The sequence below is a fragment of the Myotis brandtii genome, unplaced genomic scaffold (genome assembly GCF_000412655.1).
Source record: "Myotis brandtii unplaced genomic scaffold, ASM41265v1 scaffold320, whole genome shotgun sequence".
NCBI classification, from domain to species: Eukaryota; Metazoa; Chordata; class Mammalia; order Chiroptera; family Vespertilionidae; genus Myotis; species Myotis brandtii.
In genome coordinates this window covers 498202-512970 of record NW_005362270.1, presented here as the reverse complement: position 1 = coordinate 512970, position 14769 = coordinate 498202, and the positions used below count along the sequence as shown (strand labels likewise).

Here is a 14769-nt window from a genome sequence, read left to right as displayed (position 1 = left end):
ACAAAGTCCCTCCTCCACTAGCCCCCTCCACCCAATACTGTCCCCTAATTAACTGTTAACTGGAAACCCCTCCCACTTATAGTCCCTCCACATTCTGCTCCTAGATACTGGGAACAAGAGGCAGGGGTGGGATCAACTTTGGAGGATTGCAATAGAGAATAAAGAATCTAAATACGTCCTTACAATGAAGATGATTATATCTCTCTATGAGCCTGCAGTACACAGAATTCAGAGACTACATCTGTTCATCTTTGTGGCTTGACAGCCTTGCCCAGTATGTGGTACAGAGTGGGCATTCAGTTATGTTTGCTGGATCGTTGACATGGGTGTTATAAGCTCCAAGTCAAGACAATCCTGTTTAAGAAGTACTTCCTCATCTTCTGTAAGGTGCCCCAGAGGTATTCTATAAGGTTATTTTATTGAGCTGTCATAAGAAACAACCAGTAAGAATTAAAACATCTCAAAAAATAAACAATATTTAAAATGCAAGTTTAAATATAAAGTGACATTTTATAATCTTCAAAGTTTCTTTTAATTTGCATTTGATTTCTTTAAGTCCTTTATCTGAAAATCCAAAAATAATCAAGAGATAGATTACAAAGCATGCCTTCCATTCCCTACAGGATTCCTCTGAATAGGGACTCCCTGAACTTATCTGAATTTTTAGATAGAGACTTGTGAGAAAGAATGAGGAACTGAGAAACTTAAAGCTAAAGCATTAGGATCTGCTAATTAAAAACCATGTTAAGTTTTGGCAGTGGTTACTTGTGTGTGTGTGTGTGTGTGTGTGTGTGTGATATAATTTTCAATACTTTTCAGTGTGTATGTTCACATCACACATACATTTTCATACCCAAGCAAGATCAAGCATAAGAAGATAGCCCATCTTATAATCAGTAAGAGGTGCTGTCAGCAATAAGTGAGAAAATTTGGGACAGGTAAATCCTTCCTTAGTTCTTGTTTCTTTGTATATAAAGTAGGAGGAGGAACTAGATGGTTACAGGGGCCCTTCCAGTTCTAATGCGTTAAGAGTCTATGGAAGTAGGGGCACCTATTCACATTATAGAGGATCCCTTTCAAATTTTCTGTTTCTGAAATGCCTTTAAACTATGTCTTGGTTTCCCAAAATCTGGTTACTGTATTTTTATTATTAAGTAGAGACCCGGTGCACAAATCTGTGCATGGGAGGGGGCCAGCTGGCTTGGGGGAGGGGCCGAAGGAGGTTGGTCAACCACAGTGTGCGTCATAGCAACTGGTCATTCAGGTCATTCCAGTTGTTCTGGTCATCTGGTCGCTTGGCTTTTGTATATATAGATAAAAGCAGCCAACGATTAAGCACATTCAACATGTCAGGCACATAAAATGCCTTATATTGATTATTTGATTCAGTGATCACAATAACCTCATGAGGTAGATGATGAATTGTTCCCATGTGAGAGGTAAAGTGGCTCCATGACTAAGGTCACTGAATTAGGGGATGTGGCAACACTGGAATTTAAACTCTCATCAATTTAATCTATGACTCCAGGACACAATGTTAACCCAAGTCTCCCAGACTGGCTGCAGGTATCAGGTGTTCAGTGTTCCCTCCTAGATGAACAGCTGTGGTTCTCTGTGCCTTTTGCCTCCACAAATGGGGTGACCAATTGGAGATGGGGTGATTCCTTCCGCTTCAGCTTTATTTCTGTGACTTACCATGGTGATGTTTTCATTAGGAAATGCTTTTTTACTTTTCTGGATGAGTACCAGTGGGTTTCACTAGTTAGCTTGAGTCACTTGTGAATGATTGGGTTAGCAGAAAGGGGTTCAAATTTGCTTTGAATTCCTATTTTAGGTCTTTTTTTAAAATTTAAATTCTTTATTGTTTAAAGTATTACATATGCCTCCTTTTTCACCCATTGACCTCTTCCAGCCCGCTCCCAGCCCCCCAGCAGCACATGCCCTCACCCCCCTAGTGCCTGTGTCCATTGGTTATGCTTATATGCATGCATGCAAGTCCTTTGGTTGATCTCTTACCCACCCCTCCCCTGCCTTTCCTCTGAGGTTTGACAGTCTTTCGATGCTTCTCTGGATCTATTTTTGTTTATCAGTTTGTGTTGTCCATTATATTCCACAAATGAGTGAGACCATGTGATATTTATCTTTCTCCAACTGGCTTATTTTGCTTAGCATAATGCTCTCAAGGTCCATCCATGCTGTTGCAAATGGTAAGAGTTCCTTCTTTTTTACAGCAGCATAGTATTCCATTGTGTAGATGTACCACTGGTTTTTAATCCATTCATCTGCTGATGGCCACTTAGGCTGTTTCCAAATCTTAGCTATTGTAAATTGTGCTGCTATGAACATAGGGGTGCATATATCCTTTCTGATTGGTGTTTCTGATTTTTTAGGCTATATTCCTAGAAGTGGGATTACTGGGTCAAATGGGAGTTCCATTTTTAATTTTTTGAGGAAACTCTATACTAGTACTGTTCTCCACAGTGGCTGCACCAGTCTTTATTCCCACCAGCAGTGCAGGAGGGTTCCTTTTTCTCCACATTCTTGCCAGCACTTGTCGTTTGTTGATTTGTTGATGATAGCCATTCTGACAGGTGTGAGATGGTACCTCATTGTCATTTTGATTTGCATCTCTCAGATGATTAGTGACTTTGAGCATGTTTTCATATGTCTCTTGGCCTTCTGTATGTACTCTTTCGACAAGCGACTACTAGTATTTAGGTCCTTTGCCCATTTTTTGATTGAATTGTTTATCCTATTTTAGGTCTTTACGCCTATTATCTAAGTCTATTACAGCACATACAGCAAGACTTTACATTAATTTGCAACAGATTAAGGTAAAAAATGCCACATGGGAAAAACAATATAAGATTAATTTCACAAGCATATGGCACTCTTCATAATTTTCACATTTATTATTTTCACTTTCAAAAAAACTGTGTGAGGTGCGCAAGTCAGGAATTATTTTTACCCACTTTGCAAATAAGGAAAGAGAGCCACAGAAAGGGGTGAGTGACTTGTTCTAGGACATGGATCTGGTTAGATCCTAGACTAGTGTTCTTTCTACCTGTGCCACCCCCTTTGTAAAACAGAACGTCAGACTCAGGTTCTTGTTGGCATACAGAACCAAGTGGCTGCTGTACCAGAGGCTGTGCCATGCCAGGCTGGGGCCGTGGGCTCCTGTATAACTAGCAGCTGTGCTAGAGGGTGGGGACAGAGCAGCAGCCATGACCCCTACTCACACCTGTGCACTGTGATAAAGAAAGTAGAAGTAGCCAGCAGCTGTGGTCCAACCAGATAAAACTTTTAGGCGGGAAGTCAAGTGAAAAGTGAGTTTGTGTGTGTGTATGTGTGTGTTAGCTGTTAATTGCTTTTGAAATTTTTTAAAAAGGCAGCTTGAGGAAGTCGGACCACATAGCAGGAAGGTATTGCAGCAAGATGGATTTGGGAAAGAACCAATCTCGTTTGACACTGCATCAGACACCTGATTCTCACCAAGAAAACTACGTTCCAGGTAATGAAAGAGGTTGTAGCTGTTGGGAAGAATTGGGGCTATGATTATTTTCCTCTTTTTTATGGATCTGGCAAAAAAGGGGCATGATTGAGTACATTCATATAACCATAGGTGGGAAGAAGGGTTGTATATCTTCATGAAGTGCCTTCTAGTGCTAGGATTCTAATAAGCTAGAGAAACACAAGGAAATAATAAGTAAATTATTAATAAGAAATACATTTAAATGAAAGATAGTGAAAATACCCAATATTGGATGGTTGTGGTTAAACAAGTACACACCCATATATATCTATGGTATGTAAATTTGGTATAACTTTTGGGACGCTTATAGCAATAGGTAGCAGGAACTGTAGTGTTTATTCTTTTGGTTCACTAATTTTACTCATTGGGTCTATCCTAAAGCAGCATTTCTCAAAATGTTTTGCAGAATTTAGGCCTTGAGACCGTGTTTTTAAACGTTTTCGTGCCTTGGGCCCCTTTGACATTTTGATGAACTCCTAGATTCCTACGCTCTATCTTTTGGGGTTCCCAGTGCAAATTTGCTGTCACTCCACAGGTTCTAAGAAAGCTTACATCAAAGACCCATTAATGTTTCTCAAACTTGGACAGCAACAGAACCTTTTTTTGATGATAACTTTAATATTCCAAAGAACTTGGAGAAACACCATCCTATGGAAAAAATCCAAAGGGAAAAAGAGTATATGCATGAGTGTGCTTATTATAGTTTGATTTACAACGGCAAAAAAATAACTGGCAACAACCTAAATGTTCAACACAAGTAGAATGACTGGGTAAATGAGAACACATCAATCTGATTAAGTATCATGCAGTCATTAAAGTTATAATTATGAAGACCAGATCATGGAAAATGATCTGATATAATGTTTGGTTAATAAATGATAAAATTGTGGTATATTCTCATTACAATTTTGTGTAACATAGGAGCTAGATGGGTATGAGGAATAAAATGAAAACAGGTTATAATGTTAAAGATGGAAGAATATGGCTGATTTTTCTTTTCTTTTATGTGTATACAATATGTGAAAATTATTTTGAAGAAATTAATAGGTTGGTAGCACAGTTACATACAAAAACTGACCTTTTCATTTTAAAAGGTTTACTGTTTGCTCCTAGACAGTCTTTGGAAGTACAAGGATAAATAAGGTAGAGTCCTTGTCCTCAAAAAGCTAGGAGAGAAGGTAGACACCCAGCATAAAGTCGTTTGCTATAGGATTCTTGCTGATAAATGTCAGAATTTGTTGCTATCTCCTATAACTTTCATTTTGATCTTACAGAAGTGATTGGAACTTGGAGTTTGCGAAACAGAGAGCAGCTCAGGAAAAGAAAAGCTGAAGCACAAGAAAAGCAAACTTCACAATGGCAATTTGGGTATGGTATCCTTACAAGGGAAAAAGGAGCTGATATGTTTTTTTTAAAATAAGTTTTTATTGATTTTTAGATAGAGAGGGAAAGGAAGAGGGAGGTAGAAACATCAATGAGAGAGAAACATCAATCAGCTGCCTCCTGCATGTCCCCTACTGGGGATTGAGCTCCCAACCCGGGCATGTCCCCTGACTGGGAATCAAACCAGTGACCTCTTGGAGCATGGGACGATGCTCAATCCACCAGCCGGGCAAGGAGCTGATATTTATCCAGCAAATGCTATGTGCCAAGAGCACTTTCACACACTATATTTTATCATTCCAACTATCCTGTAAATCAGGAACTATTATCCCTATTTACAAAAAAAAAAAAAAAAGAAAGAAAAGAAACCAAGTGTCCAATGGGTTAAATCTCTTGTCTAAAGTCACACAGCTGGTAAAGTGGTGAGAACAGAATTTTATCTCCCATCTCTTTAAATTAAAACACCAGACAATCGAATTATGCTGTTGAGAGCCTGGTATCCAACCACTCTGGTAATTTAAACACAGAAGAATCTTGTTGTTGGGAGCAAGAGACACCGTTAGGAAATCTCTGAGCTTGTTCTCCAAGCTTCCTTAGTAATCCTTATCAAATGAGTGTGATTAACTCTCTAGGAAGGAAACCAACACTATAAATGAGTGATGTGACAAGATAGTTTGGGAGTTCTTAAATCTCCCATCTAAGTCACCTGTCATCTCAGGGAGGGAGTACAAGAACATGATTATAAATTAGGCAGCATCAAACTGCACCCATTTAGAATATGATTGAAAACAGGGACATTTCTTGCTTGGAGATGGAAAAGGGGAGAGCAAGGAGCCAAGGAGCACAGCATCTATCGAAGCCAGGATTTTTGTCCCTTGGCACTATTGACACTGGGGGCAGGATACTTCTTAGTGTGAGAAGCTGTCCTGTGCATTGAGGATGTTTAGCAGCATCCTCTGGCCGATAGCAATCCTCTTTTCTCCCCAGTTATGACAACCAAAAATGTCAACATTGTCAAATGTCTCCTGGGGCAGGTAGAGAGGGAGCAAAATGACCCCCAGTTGAGAACCACTGATCTAAGCACTCTTAAAAAAGGGCATTTGTCTTTTCTGCTGCAATACCGCACATATGATTGGTAAATAGGAGAATGTTGTCAGTATAATGTGGAAGTTGTGTTGATTCATGATTTTTCCTAGTCAAAGGAGCTAGAATATTGGGAATAGAAGGAAAGGAAAAAGCTGCTGTTTAGGCAGGATCCTTTTCAGATTGCATCCAGGGCTGTTCCCTAAGAGAAGAGTAGCAGGTTGCACTTCCTCCTGTGCTCAACCTAATGACAACTTCCCTGGCTCAGAGTGCCGCCCTTATTTGCATAATCTCGGCACCTGCAAACCTGCATTTACACGGTTGCTTTTGGGCATTTTTATTATCCCCTGAGGCAGCCTCCAGTCATGATTACCTACCTGTCTGGACTATCCAAGTTATCTCAAGTACCAATTATTGTTTCTGCTAGTGTTGAAAAAGTTGCATAGGTTTTGAGTCATTTGCCCCAGCTCATTTTTCCCCATAACCACTGTTACTTTTAGTGCATGATTTTTCAGAAAGTGAAATTTTCCAGGAATGTGTTTATTATTTTTTAGCAGAAACATCTATACTTGGGTCCTGTGGCAGGTGACTCTGTTGGAGAGTATCCAATTAGCTCTCTGAATTCTATGTTTGCCCAGCAACCTTCTGATCATTAATTGGCTTCCCAAGTACTTGCTACAGAGAAAGAGTGCATTCATTTATCAGCCCAAATACTCTTTGCTGTGTGACTGCACTTGTCACTGTTCATTTAAAAATGGGCCTTTGGGTTTACATATCAGTCTATTTAAGCTGGTTGATGAGCTCTGCCCCTGATAAATGGAGCTAGTGTTAGTGTGCTGGTAGAATTGGGTTTCTATGCTTGCTGGACTGGCGACCCAAGGCTGAGGAAGTCACTGAAGTACATGACACCTTGGTGAACCTCTTAGCAGCTGGCTGTGCTTGCTCTGGTGACACATTTCTGTACTGAGTACTGTTCCCACTACAGCATACCACACAGTGAAACCTTAGTAGTTCCAGAGAGAAGCAGCAGGTGTAATGACTAAGAGCCTGGCTATTAAAGCCATGATGATTAGATTAGAAGCCTGGCTCCCCTACTTCCTAGGCATTTGATCTTGGATTATTACTCCCTCTTTCTGGGCCTCAGTTTTGTCATCTGCAAAATGGAGATAATAGTATCCACCTCAAAAGTTGATGTGAAATCATTATTCCTTATATGAGAACTAGAGGTTTGGTGCACAAAATTCGTGCACGGGTAGGGTCCCTAGGCCTGGCCGGTGATCAGGACCGATTGGGGCCTTCCGGCTGCCAGCCAAGGCCTCCCTTCTCCAGCTGCCAACTGCCAGCTGGGGCCTTCCTTTGTTCCGCGCTGCCCCCTCGTCACACATCACAGTAAGCGATAGAACATCAGGTCTCCCAGTCAAACTCCCGTGGGGACACTTTGCATATCAGCCTTTTATATATATAGATAAGGAAATTACTTAAAACAGTGCCTGGCAAATAGGAAGCACTATAAGTTTCCTATAGGAATACAAGAGTGCTACTTTATATTTGGATAATTCATTCATGTAAATTATTACATTCAATTCTTACAACAACCACATGAGGTTGGGGAGATACTATATATTCCATTTAACCTATGAAGAAACCAAGGCATAGAGAGGTTAAGTGACTTACCCATAATCACATAGTTGATAAATGACAGAATCTTTTGAAAAACTACCAGGAAGAATATGGGACATGTATATTACTCAGATTTCCTCATTTAGAGATCTATATAACAAATTATTTAGGACTTAATATCTGGGAAAAAGTGTTTCCTGAAGAATTCAGATAATTTGACAATAAGGATTTTATAATTTACCTTGTTACCTTGGTTACTTGGAGTTATATTTTAAAATGTTGAGGTTCCATACCACCATTTTTAGATTCCCTTTTCTTCTAATTTATTTTTAATATTTTGACTATCCTATTGCATATATCCCTTTTTAATATTGACTTTAAACTGGTTTTGGTGAGGCAATCCTTAAATTTTTTTGCTTATGAAAATTTTCAAACACACAAAATAGAGTATATGTACATTTTTAAGGTGTACAAGGAACTATGAGCATTACAAAGATATGAAAGACACTGGTTTAATCACTAAAGAACATCTAGTTTATTTTTTTTAAAGGTTTCTCCAGAAATAACTATGGATTGAGGCAGCCTCTGTTCCTGGCCTTAAGCGTGATCCTCTTAATAAATCACAAAGGAGTGTTAAGCAGGGAGAGCATTTCAGCCCTCTGGTCTGTAAGAGAAGGCTCTCTGGAACAGGTAGCATGGGGCAGAATTTCAATAGGTTTAGAAAAATGATGAAGTGTTTATTTATAACCTTTTCCTCCCCCCTGAGCCCATCTGTATTAGCCATCTGAATTTGGTTATATTTGCAGTACCCAACCATTTGTCATTGGCTGCAATTTCCATGCACATCCTTTGATCTTTAGATCTTTAATCCAGCTATTACTTCAGAGTAAGCATGACATGGCCACTCATGCCTTTCCACCAGGCTTGTTAACCTCAAGAAATGTTTTTTGCAGCTTGTGATCCAGCTTACAATATATCTCATGTGACTTTTTTTTCTTATCTTCTATGTATCATTCCAATGTTAGTATATGTGCTGCCAAAGCGAGCGCTCAAGACACTGTATTAGATAAGCAAGCCATATACATCATCCACCTGCAGATTACAGAGACAAGGAGCAGTGCCTGGACTGAGAGTGTAGAAACGCAAATGTATGAGTTTACCCAGGACATAGTGGGCCTAACTCAAACAGACTAAAGCCAAAGAGACTAGTGTATAAGCCAGAATGCCAGTCTATTCATTTATAGCATAATTATACATTTTCATAACCAATTAAGTATATGCTCTCAAACACACACTACACTTCCTGGTGAGCAAGGCATCAGAGACACAAAGTTCCTGAGGGACAGTCCTCTCCTGACAATTGAGTACATCTAGCCCTGCTCCTTCATTTGGCAGACAAGGAGGTTGAGGCCCAGAGAGATTACGTGACTTGTTCAAAGGCTGTGAAACAAGGCAGTGGGATACCTGGACTGTTATTACCAAGCACTTATCTGAATTCTGTAGCCCTGTTGCTGACACTAATTCTGATCCCTCCACAGAGAGAAAAAATACAAGCGGCAGAGAACAGGAAAAGGAAACCAAAGGGGCAGAAAGAACAAACAAAATACAGAACTGAAGGTGGAGCCTCAGTCACAATTAGAAAAGGAAATGATGGAGAATGCACTGACACCTACAGAGAAAGAAAACGAATCACCTAGGAGTGTAACTGAAGCTCTCCCTTCAGTAGCCTCCCCACAGAGAATTGAACCTGAGAAAACATTTTCTGCAATAGGTCAAGAAAGCATTATATGTCAGGAAAATTCTTCTCAGTACCAAGAAACAACAGTTCAAAACCACCCTTCTGAAATAGGCCAAGATATAGCTGAACCTGAAGACCTCTCTCCTAAAATGTGCCAAGAAATAGCTGTAATTCAAGGCCCTTCTTCCAGAATGTGCCATGATATGGCTGAACCTGAAGACCTCTCTCCTAAAATGTGCCAAGAAATAGCTGTAATTCAAGGCCCTTCTTCCAGAATGTGCCATGATATGGCTGAACCTGAAGACCTCTCTCCTAACATGTGCCAAGAAACATCTGTAGTCAAAGCCCTTCCTTCTAAAACACATGAAGACATAGCTGGCATGGAAGGATGTGCTCTTGAAGCATACCCCAAACCAGATGTGCCTAAAGGCTACACTCTTGAAACATACCAAAAAAGAGCTGAACCCAAGGAAGACAGTACTGAACCAGGTCAAGGAATAACTGGGACTGAAAACTTTCCTCCTAAAATACAACAAGAAATAGCTGTGCCTAAAGACCTTTCTACAAAAGCATACCAAGAAACAGTTGAACCTGAACACATTTCTCATAAAGCATATGAAGAAAATTCTGTGCCCAAAGCCCTCTCTTATAAGACAACCCAAGAAACACCTGCTCATGAGGAATGTCCATCTGAAATACACATTTACCAAAAAACACCTGAGCCTGAAGATTGTGCACCTGAAATATACCAAGAAAAACAAGGGCCTGAAGACCTCTCTACTAAGCCATACGAAAATAAGAATGTGCCTACAGAATGCTTTCCTGAACCAAACCAAGAAGCAGATGGGCCCCAAGGCCAGGATCCTAAAGCACACCAGGAAGATGCTAAGGCTGTTCATACTTCTTCTCAAGGTAGGGGTGGTTTATAGGGGACAAGTCAACGACCTGTTTCCATTTATAATTAGAGCATTAAATAGTTATATCTCCCTCAGAGTGGTGATTTATAGCCTTCTTCAACAATCCTTGGTTATCCCGTCATCTCAAGGGGTATCATTAATGTCATTGGCTAGTTTTTCATTTAACCAATGTCTGTTTGGCACATTTTCAAAGAATTAAAAGAAAATAATTGAAAATATAAGTGTGTATAGTAGTTACTTGCACATGCTATCCACTTTGAGAAGCTTTAGCCAGTGAAAAGAAATGAACCCAATATAGGATAATGTGTGTGCAAAATATTTCAGGGATAATTAAGTTTAGATTTGCAAGAAAACTTGAATAGAGATTTTCTTGAAAATTAAAATTTCCTGGCAAGCAAAAGGCAAGTAAATACATGGTGTACAGTACTGAAGAAGATACAAAGGTGTAAAATGTGATTCCTGTTAACCAGGATTTATCATGTTTATCAAAAATCCTTTCTATTTTATTATTTGTCTGAAAAGCTTTCTCCTAAGTATAGAATTTTGAAGAGAATGTAACCTTTCTTCAATTTAACTTGCCTCGGACATTACTGAGAATCTGTTCTCTTTGTACAGTGCTGTAGATTGTACTATAAGAAAATGGGCTTCCCTAGCTGGTTTGGCTCAGTGGATAGAGCATCAGCCTGCGGACTAAAGAGTCCAGGGTCCGATTCCAGTCAAGGGCACATACTGGTTGCATCTTAATCCCCGGCCCTGGTCAGGGAATATGCGGGAGGCAACCAATTGATGTGATCTTTCTCTCTGTCTCTCCCCCTCCTTTCCACTCTCTCTAAAAATCAATGGAAAAATATCCTTGGGTGAGGAGTAACAAAAAAAAGAAAGAAAAAAAAAAAAGAAATTGAGCTGAGACTGTCAGACCATAGTTTTTTCCAGGGAATTGTTTTCTAAAGAAATCCTTTTGATAGTTTATTTACTTTTTCTCCTTAAAGAAGAGTGCAACAGAACCATGGGGTTAGTAGGGTTCCAAGTAATGTTTTAAAAATCTTTGCCTACCTGCTAGGTTAAAAAAAAACACCACTAATTGTTTTAATTTCCACCTTTTTGATGACTAATGCTACTTGACATCTTTTCATGATTATTATGAATTTGAATTTTTTCTTTTGAGAATTGCCTGTATGAATCCTTGTTCTATTTTAAGTTTGGGATATCTATCTTTTTTTGGCTGATTAAAAACTCTTTAAATAATAGTTACTAAACCTTTGCCTACATATAAGTTGTACTTATTTTTCCAGTTGTTGTTTGTGGTTTAACTTTGTTTATAGTGCTTTTTGTCTTGTATATGACATTTAAATTTTAATTTTTAGTTGTTCAAATGTATCAATCTTTTCCTTTATGGTTTCTGGTCTGTGTTCTGCTTAGAAAGGCCTTTATAATCCGAAGATTATAGGAACATTCTATTGTTTCTACAACATTTATGGTATTTTAATATTTAAATCTTTAATTCATCTGTAATTTGTTTTTGTGCAAAGTCTGAGGTAGAGTTTTGTTTTTCTTCAAATGGATAGTCAATTGTCCTAATACCATTTATTGAACCTATTTTTATATTTTATTTGATTTTACAGAAATGAAAGAAAAACCCAAAGCACAAGAACCAGAGACACCAGCAATTCCAAACGTTCCTCAAGAGATTCACCCAGAAAATGACGTCTATAGTTATGTTTTGTTTTAACAATGCTCAATCATAACAATTGTGCAACATCTTATTACATGTGATTTTTCTCAAAATATTGTAGCAATCTCTACAATATTCATTCATATTTTAATAGTGTGTTCTTTTTCCATGTATAGATCATATCTGAAAGAGAGAACTAATGTGTTTTCCAGGCTATACTACATAGACAACAACCTACAGTGTGTGTGTGCATGTGTGTGCATGTGTGTGTATGTATATGTATATTGGGGTGAGGATAGTGGTGGGGAAAGACGAAAATGCGAAAGGGGAGGGCTGAATAATTAACTTTCCCCTAATATTTTAAAATTATTTTTTAATTTACACCTGTGGATATTTTTTCATTGATTTTCAGAGAGAGAGTGTAAGGGAGGAGGAGAGATAGAGGGAGAAAAACATCGATGTAAGAGAGACACATGGATTGGTTGCCTTCCGCACGCACCCTGACCAGGGCCAGGGATTGAGCCTGAAACTGAAGTATGTGCCCTGGACTGGAATTGAACCTGGGACTCTTCATTCCATGGGCTGACGCTCTATCCACAGAGCCATACCAGCTAGGGCTTGATTAATTCTTAAGAGCAAAAAAATTAATAAATTTGAGCACTTAAAATTTGGGTGAGTATATACTTTTCTTGTAAACTTTGTTCAACTAATAATGTAACAATAGCATCAAAATTTTATTCAAGTTTTAGTTGTTTTTTTAAGTTAATTTTATCTTTCTGGGACTCCAAAGATATTTTGTAGTGCTGAATGTATTTACTTGTGTATTTGAATTTGAATTTTCTGTTTTTACTTTTTATATATTGTATTTGTACATTAAATCATTATTACATGCTTAATTGTGTGGAATACATCATGGTAAGCATTTTGAAGGTTAGAAGACTTATAACACTTTGTCCATCAGGTGTTTAATCTAGTCTTACGGGGGAATAAAACAGGAAACAAATAATTACTAAAGAAAATAGTAAATGACAGTGCCATTTGAACAGTAGATACAATAAAGGGAATGCTCTCTTTTGCTGAAGTGATCTGAAAAATTACACAAGTGGAGCCTTGAAAGATGGAGAGGATTTATATTATAGGTGAGGATAACGGCATTATTATGGTATGTTCCACAGAGAGGAGTGAATTCAAGTGTTCAAGACGTTCAGTTAATGCAGGGTCCCTGTGGAATAGCAGCCTAGTAGCTAAAAATCTTGTATTATTAGAGTGTACAGAATTTTGAATACTTAACTAAGAAGTATATCCCTTGTTAGGTAATGGGGAACTAAGTAAGACTTTTGAACAATGAAGTGGCAGTTTTAGTATTTAGGAGTATTTATTTGGTGATAATGGTCAGGATTAACTGAAAAGGAGGAGAGCCTGGGGGCAGGAGCAGGAACTATTCTGGGTGGGAAGAGGTCTGGAAGTTTGGTTCAGCAAGGTCACAATTGCCTAAGCTTTCTATGCAGATGTAGCAACAGTAAAGAACAAGACAATCCTAGTCTCTCAAGCATTCATGGTATAGAACAGTGGTTCTCAACCCTCTTGGTATATAAGAACCACTGGGGAAGATTTCGAAATTACGATGCCCAGACACCTCCCTGGGGCTTCTATTCACCTAGGATGACATCCAGACATAGGTATATTTTTTATTTTGCTTTAAATGACTTTTTGAGGAATAATTTTAGAATCACATAAAAAAGCTGTTTCTAAACCTGTTCATTTGTTATGAACTAATATTCCTGTATACCTCTCACCCAGTTAACATCTTCTGTAACCATGGTCCACGTACCAAAACTTAAGAAATTAAGATGTTACATTACCTTGAAGAGGTAGCAATCTACTTCATTAGTCTTTCCAAGTCTGCTCTGCATTTCAGTACTTGTCACACTTGGTAATGAATGTATTTTTGTGTGTGTAAATGTCATTACATATGATGTCTAAGGCAGGGAAGGCAAATAAATACCTCATTTTCTACACTAGACTGTCCACATATTAAGGAAGACTGTCACTTTCCACAACACCACCATCTAGTGGCAAACACAGCTATTACCACGCCAGTTTTATAGTGTATATATAGCTCAGCCATCCTCAAACTTGTTTCTTCAGCTACACAGAGCTGTTTCCGAGTGGAGACAGAATAATAGCATTCTTTTCCAAATTGTCAAGTGCCTTTCTGTTTAAACCACGTTCTCTTTAAATCCTTGGCTCTTTCTGCTGATTCTTTTCTACTAGTGACCCATTAGTTCATAACAAATGAACAGGTTTAGAAACAGCTTTTTTAAAAAAATGGTTGTTAAGCTTTTAAGTCTGTGGATTTGTATGCTTTTGAATAATTTATATTGTAGGCAATATGTCTCCATCCTACCACCACGCCACGTGAACTAACAGGATAAAATGCCCAGAAACAGAAAAATGCATACAGAGAAACTTAAAATAGATAACAGATGATGTTACAAGTGGGTAAAAGGATAGGCTATCCTACAGGGATAACTGCTCATCGAATGCGATTTAAAAAAAGGTTCCTCGTTGTCCCTCAGCTTCTCAGAGCTGCCCAGAAACAACGACCCTAATCCCTTCAATGCAAATGGCCTGTTGACTCTCAATTTCATTCTCACTTCAGTTTCCTTGAGGGAGGGAGCACAAAAACAGTCCCAACTTCTTAACCCCTAATCCGGTATGGGGTTTCCCATCCATTTTATTTGAAGGTTTACTTGGGTTCCTTTCTGGTAAATCATTCTTACTATGGAAAAATGGGAGCATACATACAAGTATGAATGTATGG

At 38.6% G+C, this 14769-nt stretch overlaps 1 protein-coding gene across 2 annotated transcripts; it reads left to right on the top strand.

The window, feature by feature from the left end:
* Positions 1-3159: 3159 nt before the first annotated feature.
* Positions 3160-12031, top strand: HEMGN (hemogen). 2 transcript variants are annotated; one of them, XM_014543217.1, is made up of 5 exons: positions 3161-3511; positions 4807-4900; positions 9157-9475; positions 9560-10268; positions 11896-12031. In XM_014543217.1, exons 1-5 carry the CDS (start codon positions 3436-3438, stop codon positions 12000-12002), a joined length of 1305 nt encoding a protein of 434 aa, XP_014398703.1. In that variant the 5' UTR covers positions 3161-3435; the 3' UTR covers positions 12003-12031. The 2 variants fall into 2 exon arrangements, with proteins under 2 accessions (XP_014398702.1, XP_014398703.1); XM_014543216.1 differs by having other exon boundaries at positions 3160-3511; positions 9157-10268.
* The last annotated feature ends 2738 nt before the right edge of the window (positions 12032-14769 follow it).

Bases quoted from the DNA above. Each gene is read 5' to 3' on its own strand.
- HEMGN (XM_014543216.1), top strand. From the start codon at position 3,436: ATGGATTTGGGAAAGAACCAATCTCGTTTGACACTGCATCAGACACCT. The intron at 3,512-4,806 runs GTAATGAAAGAG...TTGATCTTACAG, and splicing joins CCAAGAAAACTACGTTCCAG to AAGTGATTGGAACTTGGAGT. The intron at 4,901-9,156 runs GTATGGTATCCT...ATCCCTCCACAG, and splicing joins ACTTCACAATGGCAATTTGG to AGAGAAAAAATACAAGCGGC.